Consider the following 21,780-nt stretch of genomic DNA (forward strand, 5'->3'; position numbering starts at 1 on the left):
AAGCTTCTGTTTTAATACATGAGCTGCAAACTAAATAAATGAAACCCTCTGCAGAGCTGTGAGGAAGGCTGTTTTTCTTACAGCATTTTCAAGTGTCAAGCTTAATTTACCTACATTTGATTGATTTTTCTAACTTATAACTTAGCATATGAGGCAATATACCTCACCTCTAGTGAGGGGCCCAGACCTTCATATATTTTTCTGTATGTGGCTCCCGGTGAAAAAAGTTTGGACACTCCTGGTGTAAACAGTCCAAACATAGAAAGAGATGTCATCTTCAAATGTATTTTCCATCTTAATTAGTAAATATAAGCAGTCATTAGTACTTGTATTGAAAAACACTAATTATTATTATTTTATATATTTGTATACCATATTTTATTGTTATGATTTTGCATGTGATTTATTCTATGTAATGTGTTTTTGTTGGAACCATGCATTTGTAATTACGTTTTGTTATTATTTGATGTTGAGGTTAACATTTTTTATTTTTTTTAAAAGCCATTACGTTTTTTTTGGACAGTTTACCAAATCTATTCCACTTTCTGTTTTATCCTCCTGTGGGTAGGTAGGCTATCGCCCATTCTCAAAATGATGCACTGATAGATTTCCAAAGATAACATTTATAATTGACGATGATGGTATTTTGTAATTTGCTACACTTTTAAAATCGGGTAATTATACAGCGTTATTCTAACTTTCCCCTGGGCGAAACATGATCCCCCTGTATCAGCTGGGGGCGCAGTGTTGGTCCATGAGACCCACCCTGGTGCAGACGGTCGGCGGCGGTGCTGCGTCGCTGTGCTGCGGAGGACGTTGTTCACAGAGCGGAAGATGGCGACTGTTTGGAGGCTGCAGAGGAAACTCCGGAGCTGATACCGGGGGAAAGAACAGCAAACACAAACACTCACAGCCACCAAATATCCACGGCTACAACAACGGTATTAACAATACTGCAACAGTGCAGGGGTGAAATTGACATAATGTGTCTGGCATTAGAGGAACTAGTTAATTACTGCTTCTGCTCGAGCTAGCGTTAGCATAGATTATCAGCAGCAGACTGGATATATCAGCTAGCTAGCTTGTTAGTTAGTTGGGTGTAACTGTAGCCGAGATTGCTGCCCTGAAAGGTTGCCGTGTCATTTACATACGTAACAATTTTGCATTTTAGGCACATTTATTTATAAGAAAACGTGTAAGCTGTATTTTACACCGTTAGCTTATGATAAATGAATCTTAACGTTAGCTTGGATGCTCACGACCAGTAAGCTAGCGTTAGCCAGTGCTAACATATATTGTCTGAGGGTCCAACGTCAAATCCTATAACATACAACCTTACCCGCCGGTTAGTCAGTGTTGTGTAACAAAAACAATTCCTATTTTAAACATATGGCTTGTACCATGTTTCATGTATTCTTATGGGCGGTTATCTTTACGGTGGTAGTATTAGCAGTTCAGCTTTTCATTTAGTATGTGATGGCTAACCACAGCTATTTTGATGTAGCTAACGATATAAGAGGGGGCCAAGTCTAAAGAAAGGGCACCACCCGTTTCAGACAATGGGTGTGACAACTAAGACTGATGAGCACCATGCCACACAACTGTTATGGTGGTTATAGCTTTTCAGTGACATTGGCTTTCTTTGGTAAGACCTACTCTATTTCAAGTTTGTTTAAGGATTCATCCTAGTTAAATCTGAGTTGCACACATCCGATATAACTCAAATAGGGCAAGTGTAAAAAGGGTGAGTATTATAATAGATGGTGTATATTGACCGTAGATACAGTGTAGGTAATTGTAGATGATGAAATATATACAAACGAAGATAAGTGCATACATCTCAAACATGTCTCTCCGTTTCTCAGACGATAATGTCCCGCTCCCCTGATAATGAGGATGGATGCTTTGTTGCCATGGATACAGAAGATGATGGTGCAGATCCTGCTGGGATAACAGAGGAGGAAGAGGCAAACATGGGGTCCTGCCGACAAGAAGGGAACATGGACAATTGTGCCAAACGAGGGGGGAGAACCATGGTTGAGTTGCCAGAGGAAGTTCTTGAATATATTCTGTCCTTCCTCTCACCTTACCAGGAGCACAAGACCGCTGCTCTTGTATGTAAGCAGTGGTATCGTCTCATTAAAGGTATGCCTCTCACATACATAGTCTTGTATCAATCTGAATCCTGAGTTGGAATGGTTAGCCTTACAGTGTGTATGAGTTAACATTAGCTTTACACACCTGAGAGGGAGCCGATTAAAAAGTAACACTTAAATGCAGAACAAAGTTCACTTGTAAAATGTGTGTTGCTAACAATTATTTGATCTGAACTAGGTGTTGCTTATCAATGCTACCACGGATTCTTGAAAGCTGTCCAGGAGGGAAATATCCAGTGGGAAAGTCGCACATACCCATATCCAGGAACTCCAATAACTCAGCGCTTCTCACACAGTCAGTATATGCTGCTTTACTCTACATCGTATCAAAATGAGTTGTCAAATATACCGTTTTTACCAGAAGTCAAAGAAAAAGAACTTCAGGTTATCTAACATCTCAAAATGTTTCTGTGCATTTAAGCTGTGGAAAATATTATGAATGTGCAGGAGATAAATTGGCTCCTGCCCATTGCAAGTTTAGTGATTCATGAAAAGAATAAATATGTTTTTGATGTCACTGACATAAAAATGCTACTCATCTCAAAGTGCATGTTGATGTAGAAAAAATACTATTACACTGACATTACACAACTCTTTCAGAGTCCACTGTTGCGGCTTTCACACCAGCGCTTTTCCCTTTCTAGCTCCGAGCTAGAGCTTTTCTGGTTCAGCTCCGGTTTCCCTTTTCTGCTCCCGCTCTGTTCACACCGCCCAGAGCTGCTGCTGCTGCGTCATGACGTCACCGTTTACATCGCTGATTTGCTCCCCAACGGCGTTACGGCGCTCACAACAACAACAACAGGGAACTGCGTCGGGTCGATGATCGTGTTGCTTTTAATCACACGAAGCCAGATTAAATTAAATAACGACTTCTCCAACCTTATACTTTGCTCCAGAGTGCCGTGGTTCATTGTTTATTAATGTGTTTCTGCAGCATTTACCGACCGCTGCAGTGTTGGCTGCTCTTCCGCGGGAGTTTATTCTCCCGTTAGCTCCCGGTTAGCTCACACTGCAGCGGCCGCTCTAAAGTATTCACTGTCCGACTCACACAAGCAGCTGCTACATATCCCCAGTTCCCCTTAGCCTAAGTGAATGTGTGTCAGTCTGAATTGACGCTGTTTGGCATCACAACGCTGTTATGAAAGTTTCTCTGGTATAAAATGGGTGATGTTAGCATAGCAACCGAAGCTAAACTGACTACTTGCTATTGCTATCCTATTGTGGCATAAACCGTTTTCTACAGGCGCATTTTACCGGCGTATTTGTATTATGATTCTACTTGTGATAGTCGGACACGACAACCTGTGCAGCCCATGTATTGATTCCATCCGATAGCTGCTATAATACAAAACAAAACGTCTGCCTCTCTCCGCAATGATCAATAACAGTGAACGGATGGTCAAAGTAAGGTACAAATAAACAGAATCACACGAAATCTGGTTAGTGTTGCCTGACTTTATAAAGTGTGTTTATAAGCACTACTGCTTGTAGGCAGGCATGACAGTCGACCCATGTTCAGGGGAGGAGGGTTTAGTTTCCTGCACGCCTCGACGTAAGGAAGACGTAAGCGACGCCACCTCTTAGCTCCGAAGCTCTTGCCTCTAGGCCGACAATTTTTAGGAGCTGGAAGTGAACCGGATTCCGGAGCTAAGAGGCGGCGCCGCTGCGGTGTGAACAGGAAAAACCGGCACTTTTTCAGCTCCAGCTCCGAGCCGGAGCTGAAAATGCGTTGGTGTGAAAGGGGCATGTGTGTTGGGGTTAATTGATTTTCTTTCCGTTGCAGGTGCATGTTATTACGACTCAAACCAGTCCATGTATGTGTTTGGGGGTTGCACTCAGAGTAGCTGCAATGCTGCCTTCAATGATCTGTGGAGACTTGACCTCAACAGCAAGGAGTGGATCCGCCCTTTAGCCTCAGGTATGAGTAGGTTACAAGCAGTAACATTTAACAGTAAACAGAAATGTAAGCTGTTACTCTGGTAAAAAAAAAAAAAGAAGCTGCACAAGAAGCTTATGTAAGGGAACTGTGGGAGGGCGAACCACATTAAGTTAATGTAGTAGTCATATGCTCAGCAGCAGCAACTGAATACACAGTATTTGAAGAGGTGGTAATGAAAATGTAGCTCTGATAAAATTATATTGAGGGAAATAATTGTACTAGTGCAGTTTTTATGAAATTGCATGCTAAGGCTTAAGAGGTAAAGACGTCTGTAAAGAGCACCTTACTGCGATACATTTGGCCTACTGCAACATACAATTAATGTGAGTTATTTTGTCACTTGAATGTGATGTTAAACCAGTGGTGAACCATCAGGGCCTTCAAGGTATTCAGAGAATACCCTGGAACACTCAGATAAAACAAAAACAAAAATCGATTTAATTATATAAATAAAATGTATATAAAATGAATAAATGAGAATGGTATCCGTGTTGTTGATCTGTAATATTACAGTGTTACGTTGATTTGTTTGTCCTTCTCGGACCATGCACTACGCATTTCAGTGGTTTTGTGTTAGAAAAGAAAGCAACCAATCAGATCTTGTTCTGGGTCTCTGGGTAGAATATCCTTCAACCAAGGTATTCTACATCCTTGATCGAATGCCCTGGCCGTTGCACTGTATGAGAGCGTACGTTTGGACTGACAGTTTGATCAACCAATCATAATAATAATAATAATAATAGCTTCGATTTCTATAGCGCCTTTCAGGGGACCCAAGGTCGCTTCACAAGTAATAGTGCAAAGACAAACATAACAAAACAAAAGACAGACAAACAGAACAACAGATCGATTTAGGGGCCGAAAGCCTTGACAAACAGATGGGACTTGAGGGCCCTTTTGAAGGCTTCAAGTGTGGGGATGTTGCGTATCTCCGCAGGGAGAGCGTTCCAGAGGGTGGGGGCTGCCACACTGAAGGCTCTGTCCCCGTAGGTTCGCAGTTTGGTGCGGGGGGTGGTAAGCAGGCCAGAGTCTGAGGACCGCAGGTTCCGGGGTGGGGCATGTGGGTGAAGGATGTCCGATAGGTACTGGGGGGCAAGGGCATGGAGGGATTTGTAGGTAAGGAGGAGGATTTTGTAGGATATGCGGGACTTGACCGGCAACCAGTGTAGGTGGATGAGGGTGGGAGTGATGTGCTGCCACGGTTTTGTGTGCGTGAGTACCCTAGCAGCACAGTTTTGGACATACTGGAGCCTGTCCAGGGTTTTGTTGGGAACCCCGAACAGGACACCATTGCAGTAGTCCAAGCGGGTGGTGACAAATGCATGGACTAGGGTTTCGGCAACCGACTCCGAGAGTGACGGTCGGAGTCTGGCAATGTTCCTCAGGTGATAAAAGGCCGATTTGGTCACAGATTTGACGTGGGAATGGAAGGAAAGGGTGGAGTCGAGGATGACACCCAGGTTGCGGGCTTCAGGAGATGGGGAGATGGAGCAGCCGTCAACCTCAAGGACGAAGTCACCAACCTTCTGGAGCAGGGCCTTGGGTGCCACAACCATGAGCTCTGTTTTCATGCTGTTTAGTTTCAGATAGTTGCATGACATCCATGCTTTGATGTCATGCAGGCAGTTGATGAGAGACTGAGGGGGGAGCTGGGAGGATGGAGTGGTGCTGAGATACAATTGGGTATCATCAGCGTAGCAGTGGAAGTTGAGTCCATGATGTCGGATGATCTGGCCGAGGGGGAGCATGTAAATGGTGAACAGGAGGGGGCCAAGCACAGAGGCCTGGGGTACACCGTGGTGGACTGGGGCCGGGGCTGAGTTTGAGCCACTGATGGAGACAAACTGTTTCCTGTTGTGGAGGTAGGATGTCAACCAGGACAGCGCTGTGCCAGTGACACCTAGGAGGTCTGAGAGGCGGGTGAGGAGGATGTTGTGAGAGATGGTGTCAAATGCTGCAGAGAGGTCCAGGAGGATGAGGATGCTGAGGCGGCCAGAGTCAGCAGCAATGAGGAGATCGTTGGTGATCTTGATGAGGGCGGTCTCAGTGCTGTGTTGCTGTCTGAAGCCGGATTGGAAGGGCTCATAGAGCTCATTGTTGGACAGGTACTGATGGAGTTAGCCGGCGACCACTCTTTCCAGAGTTTTGCTGAGGAAGGGAAGGTTGGAGATCGGCCGGTGGTTCTGGAGGTCGTCGGGGTCCAGGCCAGGTTTTTTGAGTATGGGGGTGACTGAGGCCAGTTTGAAGCTGGTGGGGACTATACCAGGAGCCAGAGAAGCGTTGATGATGACCACCATGTAGGGACAGAGGGTGGGTAGGCAGTCCTTGACCAGGGCTGTGGGCATGGGGTCCAGGGAGCAGGTGGAGGTCTTGGCCGAGCTGACCAGTTTGGCCACTTGGAGAGCATCCACAGGGGAGAAGGAGGAGAGGTTGGAGTGGGAGAGGTGCGGCGCTTGGGGTGCATTACCAGGTGGCTGAGGTGCAGGTAGATCATATATTGATTTGTAGCCAATGGGCGTATTCTTTCAGTTTCCCTCGGTTCCTGGGTATTCTAGAAGGCCCGCTAGTTAACTGGCTCGAGACAGAGGATCTAGATCAGTGCTTCTCAAAGTGTGGTCCGCGGACCACTGGTGTCCCGTGAGCGCCCCCTAGTGGTCCGTGAGTATATTGGTACAATTTCACATTTGAAATTAATTAATTAATTTGAGTTTTCCGCACTCTCGCGGGAATATCTCCGCAATGGAGCGAGCTTAAGTTTAAGTTTTGATTGCATGATATAGCCCAGATAAACACCTTCATTACACATGTTGCCACTTGTTTGTACCATTTTCAGGCGATTTGTAAAAAACGATGTGTTTTTGGATATTTGTGGAGTTAGGTGGTCCGCGAGTGTTTTTTTATTGGTTAAGTGGTCCTTGGTATGAAAAAGTTTGAGAAACACTGATCTAGATGAATGCGACGAAGCAATTCATGCCGTTTTATTGTTTTTAACGTTGAAATGGCAAGTGCAACAGGTGAAGATTAAGTTTTTGCGGAATTGTTGCGAGTACCCTTTTCAAGACGACAATTCAGTGAAAAGACGGACATTATAACGCCGGGGGGGGCGGGGGGTGTGTATGTCTACAGAAGGTCCAGTTGTGATAGACACGGTTCGCCACCGGGTTAAACGGAAAAAGAATCACGTAGTCTCACCCTGTGCTGTGTTTTCCATTTCTGTTTGGTCTTTTTCACTGAATTTATTAAGGAACAGTTTACTTAAAGGTGATTTATATGTTTAGGTATATATATATATATATATATATATATATATATATATATATATATATTGCATTAATTCACACGCATAACATCATACTTATTTAGAAAAAATGTGATTTCATATCTTTGGTCTTTTCATTTCAGGCTCTTATCCATCTCCTAAAGCTGGGGCGACTCTAGTGATGCACAAAGATCTGTTAGTGCTGTTTGGGGGATGGACGCGGCCGAGCCCATATCCACTGCACCAACCAGAAAGGTTTTTTGATGAGATCCACACCTACTCTCCTTCAAAAAACTGGTGAGGCAGACTTCATTACTGGAGCGAAAGGATGTAGTTGTGACATGTGATTCAATTTTACGTTTTAGTTTGTCTTTTTAAACTTTTTGTGATTGTCTTTTTCTTCTATTCTCTCAGGTGGAACTGTATAGTAACAACACATGGACCTCCACCAATGGCTGGTCACTCTTCATCTGTGATTGGGAACACCATGGTGGTTTTTGGTGGATCACTAGGAGCTAGGCAAATGTAAGAATTGCTTTTTTTTAATATAAGCGGCACAAATCAAAGGTGAAGATGAGTCAAGAGCCGCTTTCACACCAAGTACTTTGCCGTACTTAGTGCCCCGCCATGGAACTAAGTACAGATCGCGTTCACACCGGAATAAGTTCCCTGTTGGAAGATTACGCAAATGAGCCGCTGACGTGACTTCGTCTTCTTCTGCTTTAGATTTACTGGCAGGCCGCAAACAACTTCACGGCGTATACTGCCACCCGAAGTCCCCGGCCGGAAGTCCCCGGAGTTGGGGGAGTTCTGGCCTTCCGAGTAAATCGCCAGAATGCAGACACCTCCTCATCACTCCACCGCTCCCATGTTTTTTTTTGTGTTGCCATAAGTTATTCTCTCTCCGTTGGTGTGCGGGGCTAATGCTAATAATGCTAATGCCAGCAAATACAATGGCGGCTTTCCCAAAACTTTTCAGAGTTTTACGGGGCGTGGTTTGCAATTCGCCCAGCCAATAGAAATTGGTACTTTTTTGGTACCACCTCTCTAGCAGGCACTAAAAATGGGGGTAAAAGTTCCCGGCACTAAGTACTCTTTTTGGTGTGAACGCAACATAAGGGGTACTAACGGAACTGTACGGGGAAAAGTACTCCGGTGTGAACGCGCCTAAGGGGACAATGATCCTGTATGTTTTAACGTTTCTATTTTTTCCTTCTTTTGAGTTTAAACATATTTTGAAGAGGATCCTGATAAGATGTTATATCGCTTTTATTTTGGTCAGAATAATAGTGATATGAAATGTATATATTGTTCTATGACTAGTCAGGTGATTGTGAGTGTGATTTACTGAGTTGAGGAAGTTACATAACCTCAGTAAATCATATACAGTCACTGAAATTACAGACATAATACATAAGAAACTAGACTTGAAACCAAAACTCACATGAGCTGTAACACTGCCAACCACACTGCACCTTTATAACAAATATCTAATGTTATTTAATGTAAAACCTTACATATTTCAGCCTTTCAAGTCCTACATTTGGTAATTGAATTGTATCTGAGATTGAAATCTGTGTCTGTCACACCTCACCGTGTTGTCTCTGATGGTTCTGATCAGGAGTAATGAAGTCTGGGTTCTGGATCTGGAGCAATGGTCCTGGTCCAAACCCCCCATATCTGGCCCCTTACCCCACCCGCGAGGAGGCCAATCACAAGTAAGGCTTAAACATTCAAACTAGTCAAATATTCCATTCCTTCAATCTTAGACATGTTATTGCTTGTTTGATCTTCTTTCTTTTTTGACTTCTATGATCTCACGATAAAGATACTTAAAGTGGAGTTGTTGTCCTGCTTTCCCCTCCACATGCATTTTGCAAGTTATGTAGCAGAAACTTCCCCTTTTCTATATCAAATTAAATGATATCTATTAAATGTTTTCCTCTTAGATTGTGATTGATGATCAGACGCTGCTCATCTTGGGAGGCTGTGGCGGTCCTAATGCAGTAAGCTTTTGTTTATCCACTCGAGTATCAAAACAACACATCTTTAATCTATTGGCAAATGTTCCATGTGACGTTATGTGACCAGGTTGACCTAAACGGTTGTCTTGTGTGTTTTAAGCTCCTTAAAGATGCCTGGCTCCTTCACATGGATTCACCACCATGGAGGTGGCAGCAGCTGCAGGTGGAGAACGAGGAGCACGGGGCCCCAGAGCTGTGGTGTCACCCAGCTTGTAGAGTAAGTGTCTGTCTTAAAACCCTTTTCAAGTTGTCTTCGCTGGTCATCGTAAAGCAAGCTAAATAAATAACAGATATACAAATAAATCCCCACCGCAGCATTTCCACTGTTTACCAACCCTGCCTGCGACTTTGAACATGACATACCAGAAGAAAACAAAACAAAGCTATCCCTTGCAAATTACTTGTGGGTTTCCCCATTTTTTATTAAACCTTCATTTTGAAAAAAGTACTTAGCTGTTGTCATATTCTGCATGTGTGTGAATAAGAATGATCACTAATGTCTCATTTCTGATCTTTTCATTCATCTAAAGGTGGGCCAGTGTGTGGTGGTGTTCTCACAAGCTCCATCTGGCCGTGCACCTCTCAGCCCAAGTCTTAACTCTCGGCCCTCCCCGATAAGTGCCTCACCGGGCCCTCTGGGCTCCGAACCGCCTTCCCTGCGCTCTCAGTCTCCTGTTCGGAGCGGGGCGGCCGGCGTTGTCCTGGGAGCAGTTGAAGAGGCTCCTTGTGTAAATGGCCGATGGGGCACGCTGAGACCTCGGCCATCAGCGAGAGGGGCCAGAGAAGGGAGCCCCTCCTCCCCCCAGCAGCCGTCTCCTTCACAAGGCTCAGACAGCCCTCCTCTTCCTGCAGTTCCCCCGTTATTAAACGGATCCTCCCCTTCACCAAAGACCAGCCCGGCCCAGGCTGCCTCTCCTTCCTCACGGCCCCTCCTAAATGCCTCCACAGACTATGGCTGGGAGTCTCCTCTTGCTGCCGCTCAGCACCCTGAGGTGCCCAGTACCAATGGCCTGCATACCCCTCCTGCCGGCTCCCCACACACTCCCCCAGGAGCAGTGTCTCCCGCTGCCTTACGACGAGGTCTGGAGGCAGTGAAAAACAAATCTTCCTCATCTTTACCGTCTTCATCGTCATCGTCTTCCCTTCAGACACAGGGGGCTTCTCCTGGAGGAGGAAGCGGTGGAGGAGCCGGTCCACCTGGAACCCCTCCGTCTTCCTCCTCCAGCCCTCCGCAGGCTGCTGGAGCTGATGGACACGCTATCCCACCTATTGCACGGCGTCTGGGCCATCACCCACCCCAAAGCCTGAACGTAGGGAAACCTCTATACCAGTCTCTCAACTGCAAGCCCATGCAGATGTACGTGTTGGATGTTTCCAGGGCCAAGTCTGCGCGGGTGGTGTCCTGGAGAGTTTACGGGAACGGGACCCCCGCCGCGGTAACAGGGCCTCCGGAGACCAGCCTCCACACAGTGGTACAGGGAAGAGGAGAGCTCATCATTTTTGGTGGCCTCATGGACAAGAAACAGAATGTGAAGTACTACCCTAAAACTAACGCCTTGTACTTTGTACGCGCTAAGAGGTAATGCAACTTCAGGCGGGATGGGTAGGACGGACGCTCCGCCCTGTGATCACACAAGGGAAATGACAAACAAGGCCTTTTTCCTATAGAGAGGATTATGGGAAAAGAACATAATCATTGTTAGTTGTTCCACTTCTGAAATTCACTATTATCCCTTCTGCCTGCAAGCGTTCAAAATACAACACTTTTAACTACACTTTGATAAAAACATTTGGTTGAATGAGAATACTGACTGGTGGTATGGGTGTGTCAGTATGTGTGTTTGTGACTGCAGTGATTAGACAAGACATTTTGTTGTTGTTCCCAAAAAGGTGATCAACCAAAAAATAACATTAATTTTTTTCTGTGTCGCCCTCCTCCGAACTCTTGGAAGAACTGACGCAGAAACGTTTATAGACTACCTTGCTTTTGTATCGCTCTTTAAACCTGCAATGCAGAAAACAGTGAGTGTGTGTGTGTTATGTGTGCACGGTGGTGGTTAAAAGTTGTTGACTATTGTGTCGGGCGCCATGGCGGGTGAGAGATGTGGCACTGTACTATAAACATACTTAAACAATAAAGGCCTCCATGTCTGGTCGGTCACCGTCTTTAAATTCCTGCTGTGTGTGTTTATCAAACATTACTGCAATTAAAAGATATCTCACCATTAAGTCTATTATTTGGTGATCACAAGCTTCAATCATAGTATGTGAACTTCCTCATATGGGTTTGTCAAATTGTCATCAATCTCCAATTTTCAAACGTCCATTTTTTTTCCGGGAACATTTATTCAAAATGTTAACTTAATTTGAGATGAGTAAACCCAAGAAACTCCAACATAATTGATTTTACATGCAGCTGGAAACCTAAATATGATATTTAAAAAGGACTATGCTTAATGGTAATATTTAAACACTACTGGGTTTATAGATTTCTTTGAAAACTAGCTTTGAGAAAGTTTTACATTTGCAATAAGCAGTTGTAAGTTGTGCATTTAAAACCTGTCAAATTTCTATGAAATTGTCATTGAATGTTCAAATTATTAGCATTAGGTCATTTTTCTTTTATATCTAATTTGAATTGAAAAAAGTTGCTGAAACGGAAGTCCTTTTCTGCTTATTTTTAAATGGTTCAAAAATATAACCAACCCATCTTTTGATTTGTAGGTTGAGTTTCAAGACTTCTTTTCCCCAAATCATTAGAGCTGTAGAAGTGCGCCCTCAAGTGTCTGCTCTGCATACAGTAGACGAGTCTTTTTTTCGTCATCATTTATAGCTAATACACAAACAAACACCTAGCAGTTGTGAGTAAGTTTTTCTTAATGTTTTATACAAAAAATGTCTGGTTACCATAAGAAAATAACTAAGTTAAACAAATAGTTCAGAGGTAAAACAGAGCACGGGTTTGTTTGTTTTGTTTCTGAGATTGTCCTCATTTATCTCCAGCAGATTAACCTTGTTCAGACCACAGTCTATGGTTCAGACACATGAGAGTCAGTATCGTCTCCTTTCCCTCAGACAGTTCCCCCCCCCCCCCCTCTTTGACTAACAATAACCTTTTACCCAGAGAGCTCCCATAGGTCCAGTGCGGGGGCAGAGCGGAGCGCTGTGATTGGTGCAGCCCAGGGAATGATGCAGCGCTGTGATTGGTGCAGCCCCGGGGATGTGATGACGTGGCAGACGGCACGGAAACCGTATAGGCTCCGGTGCATATACAGTCTATGCTCCGGTGAGAGTGAAGGGGAGGAAACCTTGACAATGAATGTGCTGAGGACACATGTTTACAATGATGGGGGAGAGAGGAGGAATGGAGCTGCACAGGAGGATCACCAAACATTGTGAGTTTCTGAATGAAGTATCAAGATTCAAGAGACATTTTCCAGACCTTTCAAAAGGCTCAGGAGAGTAGTTTGTTCTATTTGAGTGTCACTTGTACCGTGTTGGTTTAATGAAGTTCAATGTTGGTTTGAATGAGTTTGACTATAGTGGCTGGTGGCTTGTGAGTGTCAGGTGAACTTCAGTGTGCGAGATTGTCTGCTCTTGAAGATGTCCTCTATCGTTTGTTCAGGTTTAGTGGCTTCAAATGTGTTTGCCATGTGAGCTAATACCTGAATGTTTCCATTCCAACACCTCACAGTCTGTCTCTTGAAGCACAAGCACTCTTTGTCCAGCCTTTTGTGAACACACCTGAACCTCACAATGATTATTTTTATAACTTACACATGAATACATTCTCTTGCAGATGGTGCCTCTGTTGAACAGACTGACAGTCAAGGAAGCTAATGAAAGCCTCTACAGAGGGACACCAATGCGCTCATTGACCTGCATTGTCGCAGGGGACACATACCAAACTTATGTTCGATGAGTTATCACAAAAGCTGATATAATCACTGACTTCATTGTTCTGTACTAAGTGAGATACACAATCCCTGTTCCCTAACAAACTGATTAAAGGGGGACAAGTCACACTGACAGGACACTCACTTCCAGGGATGACGGATGTTCAGCTGCTGAAACCTTCACCAGAAGAGTCTGTGTTTGGTGCCCAGCCTTCCCACAGGATGGCATCCACTGTGTCTGCGGGACCCCGCAGCGTCCTAGGCCCCTCGCGGCCCCCTCTGGCCGTCTGGCCTCCTCTAGACTTTGCTCTGGGAGCTTTCTCCTGCTGCGCTGCCTGTGTCTTCACCAACCCCCTGGAGGTGGTAAAGACTCGTCTGCAGCTTCAGGGAGAGCTGCGTGCACGGGGTTCCTACCAGAGACACTACCGCGGGGCCCTGCAGGCCCTGTGGGTGGTGGGCCGCACAGACGGGCTCCGGGGCCTGCAGAAGGGACTCTCTGCCGGGCTGATGTACCAGGGTGTGATGAACGGTGTGAGGCTGGGCTCCTACTCATACTGTGAATCTCTGGGTGTCACCTCCTTCCACGGGGGGAGTCTGTTGTCAGGGGCTGTGGCCGGGGCCCTGGGGGCCTTCATTGCCTCTCCTGCCTACCTGGTAAGTTTACTACAGTTTCTTTCTTTAAAGCAACCTCTATTTCAGAAGTTCCCCTCATCAAAGGATGCAGTTCTTGTGTGAGCAGTTTGAAGTGAATTTTACCCTCTTCAGACTCTTGTGTATTTTGTGTTAAAGTTCAAGGTCATTGTTCTTGTCCCTCTAGGGATATTTGTTTTGCTGCCAGGGTTCACAAAAAGAAAACCTCATCGACAAGTCAACACAATAAAACACAGAGCCAGAGCATAGAAATGGAAATGAATACACATCGACCTGAAGTTTTACTGCCCATTTTAATTAGACATTATCAGTTTTTCTCTTTGGAAACCATTGATAGCTCCTGGTCTCAATTGATCAGTATAGCTCAGCTCTTTTATGTTTTCGATTAAATCAGTATGTATTACAAGCCATTGTAGTGTATGCTATGTTGTGGCCAGCTACTGTATACAAAATGCATACCTAAAAGATGAATGTTACCGTTGAAGCATAATCTTGGGTTGTAGTTGTCTCTTTTTTGTAAACATTTGAAATAAGTCCTCTTAATGTTGGACAATATATCTGCCATGAGGTCATTTGGGGGTTTCTGTGTGAACCCTTAAGGTAAAAAACGTAATGGGAAATTGAAACCCCATGTACCACAATGGTGGCTCCTTAGATTAGGTTACACTCCAACTGTAACACGTTAAAGAAAACCAAATAAGTTAAATAATTAACAGCCACTGTTGTTAACCACTGACTTAAAGAAGGCTTGAGCTCATGTGAAAAGACGATATGTGTAATTAATTACTCTTTGTGTTAAGCTTCAGATAAATTATGCAAAAGGGTTTAGTGTAACACTCTTTTTACTCAAACAGACCATGCAGTTTGAATACACCTGTTCTATGACCTCAACCATCAGACCATGTTTGCACCTGGTGTAGCAACAACATGCATTTGTCAGCTTTGTAAACGCATTAGCGACAGTCAGCCACTATAAAGTGAAGTTAGATTACACTGTTCATTTACGCACAATGCTTGGGTAACACGATAAAGCAAGAGCTGTCCAAAGGTCATTCATATCAGTCACTATTAGTCATACTTTTTATGGTGCGTTTCTATAGTAAAGGAAAGGTTCAACTGTAAATCTGGATGATGCTCTTTCTATTTAAATCGCCTTAGAAAGTATTATTTTCAAGACCAGCACGGACAGGAGAAAAAATGGCTGCGACTAATAATTTCAATGTACAAGTGGATCTGAGAATTGTATGAAGTTAGAAAAACGTTTAGACACAACGATAACTTCTCTGTCACTAAAGGAAAATATAAAGAGGAAAGCTTCTAAAGGAGTTTAAAGAGGAAAAAATGAAAACAACAGCAAATTATCTGAGTAAAATAAATGGGGACAGAAACACCTTCTATTACCATCTATTGAGATTTGAGTAATTAAGATTATATTCAATCCTGTGCATGATGTATAACATTTTAAATGGATTGGCCCATCCTCTAATCTGTGACTTTATGTTCTCACTCAGTAAAGTCTATCAGATCCTCAAAAATACAGTTTTTTAAAATGTATTTTACTTGTGACCTGCCAAGGAACTACAAACGCAATTTAGTTTCAGGCTATGAAATTATGGTGGTCACTTTTATTTGTTTAACTGTACATGGTCCGTTTTGAAACAACCTAATAATAAATGATTTGGAAAAAGGTATAAAAATAAATTTGGAAAAACTTAAATGAAAAGGTGACATTGCAAACCACAAGCATTTAGCTTCAACAAAGGTTTTGTAACTCAACATAATGAGAGAAAGGAAAGCCAACAAGCTCGATTTCAAAGAGGTCTCAAATGTCCTACATCTATTTTAATCCAGCATGAGCGCTCGTGAGGGAAGGCACATTATATGGGTGTATGTGGTAGTCAGCTTAATCACAGATAATGTTTTAATGACATCTACTTTGGAAAGAATACAAGATAAAACTATGATCTAAGGATGACTAGTATACTTGTCCACATGGATGAGTAAAACATTTTTTGATTAACCACCGGCTCACATCTAGGTCCCTTTCAGCTTTAAGTACATCTATAAAACAAGACAAGACTCAAAATGTTTAGACATTCACACCTGTCTGTCTCTGTTTCTTGAATTGCAATTTATGAATGTCCTCTGTATGTCTTTTAAACGGCAGGAGAAGTGTTGTTGTGATTCTTTCTCAGATGTCAGTCAATACATTTGAACCATCTTTGCACCGTCATGGAAACGCAACCCAACCTTTTGCACCGTCATGGAAAGACAAAATAGTTTTGACAACACATTTGACTATATCTAGGTCACTAAATATACTCCACACTCCGCTTCCACCTACCCACTGCTGCCAGAAATATACAGTATCGTGTGGCTGCTTGGTGCTGGCAGTGAGTGAAGGACGCAGGGCTGAAGGTCATTTTTATTGAAACTTAAGATCAACTGGAAGCCATTTTGGTTTTGTGCATGATATTACTGCGGTTTGATCTTTAGGGACTCAATTGAGGACTACTGAGGAATGTATTTCTCACAACAAGTTTATGTTATGTGACTCAAACCTGGTCATTGTTAGCAGAGTTACCTGTCATTGTTGCATCTGACGCGGACATTAACTGATGTATGGACAATAATTAGTCTGTTTTTTACGTCCTAGGATTTAACACTGGCTGAATGCTGATTAATCATTTGTGCTTCATTGTTCCCTACAGGTGAAGACCCACCTGCAGGCTCAGACTGTGGAGGCCATAGCAGTAGGCCACCAGCATAACCACCTGGTAAGACACATGAATACATTATTCGTTGTTTCATCTGAAAGGATGTCATAGTAAACATGTCATGAAACCCTTCTTTATTTTTCCTGTAATTTAGGAAGACAATGCGATAACACTATATCTAGATACTCTATATACTGATTTTAATGTCTGTAAGTTGTAGGGATGAATGAATACAAATACAGCTCTGATCACGAGATCCAGTGGTCTCAATGCCATCAAGAAACGTTTTTACACAAACGGCATTGCACTGCTGTTATAGTCAGACTACATACAGTGCGCTGATATGAAACAATACATGGCTTTTCAATCCATTATTCAACATATTTCTATCAACATCTACCACCACATGATATACACCGTATCATTAAGTGCTATTATCTGTTACTTCCAGCACACCAATGCCTTTGGTTTCTTCTTTTCAGGGAGTGTCTGATGCCTTTGTTACCATATATAGAAGAGACGGTGTAATTGGTCTGTGGAGGGGTGTGAATGGGGCCGTGCCTCGGGTCATGATGGGATCAGCTGCTCAACTGGCAACCTTCACCTCAGCCAAGGAATGGGTGTCACATTCCCAGGTAGAGGAGATAAACAGCTGACAGTTTTATAACACTTATTTAACAGTTGTCGTCAATCCATCAGCCAAAAAGTAAACAAGTCAACATCTGTTTGTAATCCATTTATTTTATTTTATGTAGTGGGTTACTCCTAACAGCTGGCTCACGACTTTGATAGCCGCCATGATCAGCGGAGTAGCCGTCGCCATCAGCATGACACCTTTTGACGTCATCAGTACACGACTATACAATCAGCCCGTGGATGAGTTTCGTAGGGTGAGTTTAAATAACCTATGTTAAGTCCTCGACTAAAGAAAGTCTTAGTTGATTAACACTCTTTTGTTGATTAATTAATTAGTTGATTTAATCAACAGATTTGTAACGCTTAGTTTCTCCGGAGAGATTTGTGCAAAACATCTATTTCAATTGTGTTTTGTGCTTCAAAGTAAATGAAAATTAATAATTTTGCATTAAAATAGTAATAGAATAATGACTAAATCAAATAGATGCTCCTTTTCATAAAAATGTGTTCTTGCGCTAAATAATGGCACAACAACGTTTTTTATAAGTATTCTGGCCAAATCAACCTAACACTGTTTTCTGATCCATCTTTCAGGGGCGTCTGTACCATGGATTTTCAGATTGTATGCTGAAGGTGTGCCAGGCTGAGGGCCTGAGGGGCTTTTATAAAGGCATGGGCCCTGTCTTCCTGCGCTTGGCCCCACACACAATGCTCAGCATGCTGTTCTGGGATCTGCTGAGGCAACAGACAGTGAAGGACCAACAGGGCTGAAACATCCTGAACCACTGACTCCACTCGGCTACTCTAACCTTAACACTGAATATCGGACCTTCTCACAGACGAGTCATATCAATCTTGTCTTCTAACATTTTCTCAGAACAAGAATGAGCGTATTTTACGTGGAACAATTTAAGTGACACTCCCTGTGTTTGAAGAAAAGAAGATGGATCAGCATTAAAAGCTTCATAAAGTTCGAAACATGTTGCACTGACTCAAACTAACGTTTTCAGGGCTTCCTACAATTTCTTAAATATATTTAAATGTATGCTGTTAAACTACCAAGTTTTGCCTTTAATACCTCAAAATGAATTGCATGTGTCTGCTGGCAGTAAAGCTAAAAAGAGAGGACTGAGAGTACTGATGGCTCGCAGTCATATTAATTTAGTTCAGATAAAAACACAAGCCTAGATTATTAAAACACGAGCTCTGTATTATATGTATCTCCCAGTGTGGCTGCTGTGATTTGTTGCAGGTTAAATCATTCTATTTGCCTTGTCTGTTAAATGTGAGAAAAAAACATCGGATGGGAATGTTTTTATTTGCTGACATATCAAATTGAGGTTTTTATGTACAGAATTGTAACCTAAAAATAATTCAAGCCTTTGAATATTAACAATAATAAGTTGTTTTGTATAAAAAGTATTTAATAAATTCGTTATTTTGTATCTTCTTGGACATAATTGCAGCCTCTTTTAATTACATAATATCTAAGATGCATTGTAAACAAAGGGTGATTCTATTTAATCTGGTTAAACAGGGATCTGTTAGCCTAGTTTTTGAGAGGATTTCAGCCTCTTTGATCAGCAAATCATTAGAATGACGAACAAACTTCAATCACATTTGACCTTTGGACCTTAAACATGGAGCTCACTAAGGGGATGAAATAAAGGCAGCGTGAAGGTTTGGCACTCAGCATTAACTGACTTGTAGTTTCTAAACAGGTTTTTAGATTGAAAAGCATGGGTGGGTGATCATAGCACGGTATCTACTGTATATTATAAGGAAACCATAAAAATGTTCTTTCCCTTCTCCTGGATCCTGGGAATTTTTGAATGGATTATTTTAGATTCCAACCCACTAGACTGTTTCTTTCAAGGTGAGTCAATCGTATGTTTATATCTTCATCGCAATACAAATCAGACTTTGGGTACAGTACTTTCTTTGGATACTTATTTTTTTGCTGTGGTGTTATTTATGCTTCAAAGGTCTTGTGGGTGCCTGTGGTATAGCAGTGCTGTGCAACTTGTTGAGAGTCTACAACTTTATTCAAACATGCAGGTGAGTTATTTGAAAGGAGAAAACTGTGTATTGTATGTATGTGTTTATGTCTATATGTGCATTTTTTGTCTAATTACCCACACAGTGATTCTGAGACTGAAACTGAAAGCAAACAGAACTCCTCCTCAACTGGCAGTCGTCTGAGAGGAAACTGGACCACATCTCTCCAGTTCTGGTTCCTGACGGTCCTTCTGTCTCTGGTGGGATCGAGGGTTTCCTCTCTGATCGTGCTGGAGTTTTCTCTCAGAGCTGTTTCTTCCTGGGCAACAGCACGACTGGTGAGTGTCCCAAACACATGAACAGATAACGCATTGATTTAGACTTGTTATATGTATGTGTCTTCTTTTAGGGGGGCATTATTGCCCTAACAATATAAAATAATCTATCATATTTCTTTTTTATATATTGTTTGAAAAATAGGTTATGCTTATGTTTCTCTTTAATTTCAGTTCATTCTGCTCTAAGATTTGTAAATGATAAAGTACTTTTAAGTAGTTTTTTATTCACACAGTTGAACTGAATATGGCTTTACCATGTGTTTATTTAACTTTTTATTGAATTACCAGAAAACATGCTTTTTTGTGATTTTTAAATATAATAATAATAATAATAGATGAAATTTGTATCGCGCCTTTCAAGGGACCCAAGGCCACTTTACATGGTGAACAAACAAACAAACAACCAAAGGGGAAAATAATAAAGTAAAACATTTAATAAATAGCAGTAGGAGTGGAAGCAGGGGGGAAAATATGAAATGACACCCTACCATAGTGTTCAACATGTAGATATTTCCAATGCTTGTCTAACCTATTTTCATCCAAACTCCTAAACCAATGTGAACTCAGGATGCTGATGGCAGAAGCCTGGAGTTGCTGCTGATCCAGAGCCAGTTCACTCTGGGTTGTGGGCTCTCCTGTACTCTGGGCTACCTCCATCAGGGGGCTCCACACAGCTCCCTCAGCCTCTTTCTGGCAGCTGCTCTCAGCTGGGCACTGGCAAGTGTCAGCCACAGTCTGTGGAGCCATGTGGCCAGACTCTACCCACTTCATAGCACAGAGCATCACTGTGGGAAGTGCATCACCCTCCTGGCCTCCGGACACACCATACTGGCTTCACTGCAAAGAGCGGTTGTCTTGGTCTTCGCTCTAGCAGCTGTGGCTTCCACCGCCACGGTTTATGACCACTTCCTGTCCCAGAAGGATGCACTCAAGTTTTGGACTCCATTGACGCTTTGCTACTCCATCCTGGTGGTCTACGTCCAAGGTGATTGTCTAGCCTTGTATAGAGGTCAGGAAAATGGTCTTTAAAAATATTTCTCGTTTTCTTTAATGAGATTAGATAACCTTGTTTAATATTGTGCATTTCTAACAGTAGGCCATAAGGGATGCACCTAAAAATGGCACCAATAAAACAATACATAGAAAATTAGGCCATAAAATACCACAAAAAACACAATAATGAATGTTATTATACTGTTGTATACGTTGTGTTGTTTATTTTTGCACAGAGGATCAGCAGCGTAAGCCCGGCACAGAAGCTCTGTTTCACACTGTGGTGCTACGGCTGGGAGCCCTGCTGGTGCTGGTGCTGACCGTGGACAACTGGTCCGATGTACTCCACGTCCTCATCACTTTTCTGGGGGAAGCGGTCAGCCTGCTGCCCTCTCAGGATCTACTGAGAGCCTCGTTACAGGTCTGTGTGAATCAACTCTTCACTCAGTGATTTTACATATTTGATGTTCCCTTTTTGGACTGCGATTTATCGAGTATAACTATTTCTCTATTAAAGAACTGTTGTGCTACTTGTAAGTAATTTTGAGAAATCTGAAAATTACATTTATGTTGTCATGCTTCACTTTTAGGAAGAAGAAGCTACACGCGTAAGAAAATATCAACCGAACTTCAATCACAAATTGAAGGATCGTAGGATGGACACATCATCAGATGACAGTTGATGGAGCACCCAAAATCTACCACGAAACCGGACACTACCTCGAATTTCAATGAATCCTAATAACACTGTTTACATAATAAAAGAATACACACTTGATGGCACTAATTGTAGACTAACTGTTATTGGTATTCTTTTTTTTAATCAGAAGGCAAGAGGAGGATTTTGCACCATTTAGCTGCTGCTTTTCAGTATGAACTGGAAGATGTGGAGATGTTTCTGTTATTATTGATACTTTTGTTATGATAAAGGATTGCCAAGTTGCTTATTAAATATATTGCATTACAGATAATTTGTCTATAGTAACAGCATAATTATACCAAACACAAAAGTACTTTTAAAAGTTATTTGATAAGAACAAAGATGAGCAGAAAGCTGATGAAATGTCCACACTGTAAACAGATAAGACCTCCACCGCCCCCCTCGTGTTCAATGGTGCCAAGGTTCATACAACAGCATATTTAAAGTACAGTATGTGGGGCAGAGCAACAAAA

At 42.6% G+C, this 21,780-nt stretch overlaps 3 protein-coding genes across 4 annotated transcripts; all 3 read left to right on the forward strand.

Moving 5' to 3' along the window:
* The first annotated feature begins 749 nt into the window (after positions 1-749).
* fbxo42 (F-box protein 42) lies at positions 750-11,636 on the forward strand. Its single transcript, XM_034223772.1, has 10 exons — positions 750-941; positions 1,866-2,145; positions 2,335-2,451; positions 3,940-4,074; positions 7,498-7,651; positions 7,769-7,879; positions 8,976-9,072; positions 9,304-9,360; positions 9,479-9,595; positions 9,909-11,636. The coding sequence occupies exons 2-10, from the start codon at positions 1,872-1,874 to the stop codon at positions 10,959-10,961; spliced, it is 2,115 nt and encodes a 704-aa protein (XP_034079663.1). The 5' UTR covers positions 750-941; positions 1,866-1,871; the 3' UTR covers positions 10,962-11,636.
* A 991-nt stretch (positions 11,637-12,627) lies between these two features.
* On the forward strand, positions 12,628-18,733 carry slc25a34 (solute carrier family 25 member 34). Its single transcript, XM_034223828.1, has 6 exons — positions 12,628-12,773; positions 13,178-13,928; positions 16,637-16,702; positions 17,125-17,277; positions 17,398-17,532; positions 17,873-18,733. Exons 2-6 carry the CDS (start codon positions 13,428-13,430, stop codon positions 18,047-18,049), a joined length of 1,032 nt encoding a protein of 343 aa, XP_034079719.1. The 5' UTR covers positions 12,628-12,773; positions 13,178-13,427; the 3' UTR covers positions 18,050-18,733.
* Positions 18,734-18,912: 179 nt separating this feature from the next.
* On the forward strand, positions 18,913-21,394 carry LOC117551106 (transmembrane protein 82-like). Of its 2 annotated transcripts, none has more exons than XM_034223826.1 (6): positions 18,913-19,154; positions 19,264-19,336; positions 19,422-19,614; positions 20,182-20,623; positions 20,844-21,028; positions 21,198-21,394. In XM_034223826.1, exons 1-6 carry the CDS (start codon positions 19,073-19,075, stop codon positions 21,288-21,290), a joined length of 1,068 nt encoding a protein of 355 aa, XP_034079717.1. In that variant the 5' UTR covers positions 18,913-19,072; the 3' UTR covers positions 21,291-21,394. The 2 variants fall into 2 exon arrangements, with proteins under 2 accessions (XP_034079717.1, XP_034079718.1); XM_034223827.1 differs by having other exon boundaries at positions 18,918-19,154; positions 20,182-20,599.
* The last annotated feature ends 386 nt before the right edge of the window (positions 21,395-21,780 follow it).

Source organism: Gymnodraco acuticeps, unplaced genomic scaffold (assembly GCF_902827175.1).
Source record: "Gymnodraco acuticeps unplaced genomic scaffold, fGymAcu1.1, whole genome shotgun sequence".
Classification (NCBI taxonomy): domain Eukaryota; kingdom Metazoa; phylum Chordata; class Actinopteri; order Perciformes; family Bathydraconidae; genus Gymnodraco; species Gymnodraco acuticeps.

What these genes read in the sequence shown, in the direction of transcription:
- LOC117551106 (XM_034223826.1), top strand. Translation starts at nt 19,073, where the DNA reads ATGTTCTTTCCCTTCTCCTGGATCCTGGGAATTTTTGAATGGATTATT. An exon ending in CCTGGGCAACAGCACGACTG is followed by an intron (nt 19,615 to 20,181) that starts GTGAGTGTCCCA and finishes ATGTGAACTCAG; the next exon opens with GATGCTGATGGCAGAAGCCT. An exon ending in TACTGAGAGCCTCGTTACAG is followed by an intron (nt 21,029 to 21,197) that starts GTCTGTGTGAAT and finishes CTTCACTTTTAG; the next exon opens with GAAGAAGAAGCTACACGCGT.
- fbxo42 (XM_034223772.1), top strand. Translation starts at nt 1,872, where the DNA reads ATGTCCCGCTCCCCTGATAATGAGGATGGATGCTTTGTTGCCATGGAT. An exon ending in AACTCAGCGCTTCTCACACA is followed by an intron (nt 2,452 to 3,939) that starts GTCAGTATATGC and finishes TTTCCGTTGCAG; the next exon opens with GTGCATGTTATTACGACTCA. An exon ending in GCTGTGGCGGTCCTAATGCA is followed by an intron (nt 9,361 to 9,478) that starts GTAAGCTTTTGT and finishes GTGTGTTTTAAG; the next exon opens with CTCCTTAAAGATGCCTGGCT.
- slc25a34 (XM_034223828.1), top strand. Translation starts at nt 13,428, where the DNA reads ATGACGGATGTTCAGCTGCTGAAACCTTCACCAGAAGAGTCTGTGTTT. An exon ending in GCCACCAGCATAACCACCTG is followed by an intron (nt 16,703 to 17,124) that starts GTAAGACACATG and finishes TCTTCTTTTCAG; the next exon opens with GGAGTGTCTGATGCCTTTGT. An exon ending in CCGTGGATGAGTTTCGTAGG is followed by an intron (nt 17,533 to 17,872) that starts GTGAGTTTAAAT and finishes TCCATCTTTCAG; the next exon opens with GGGCGTCTGTACCATGGATT.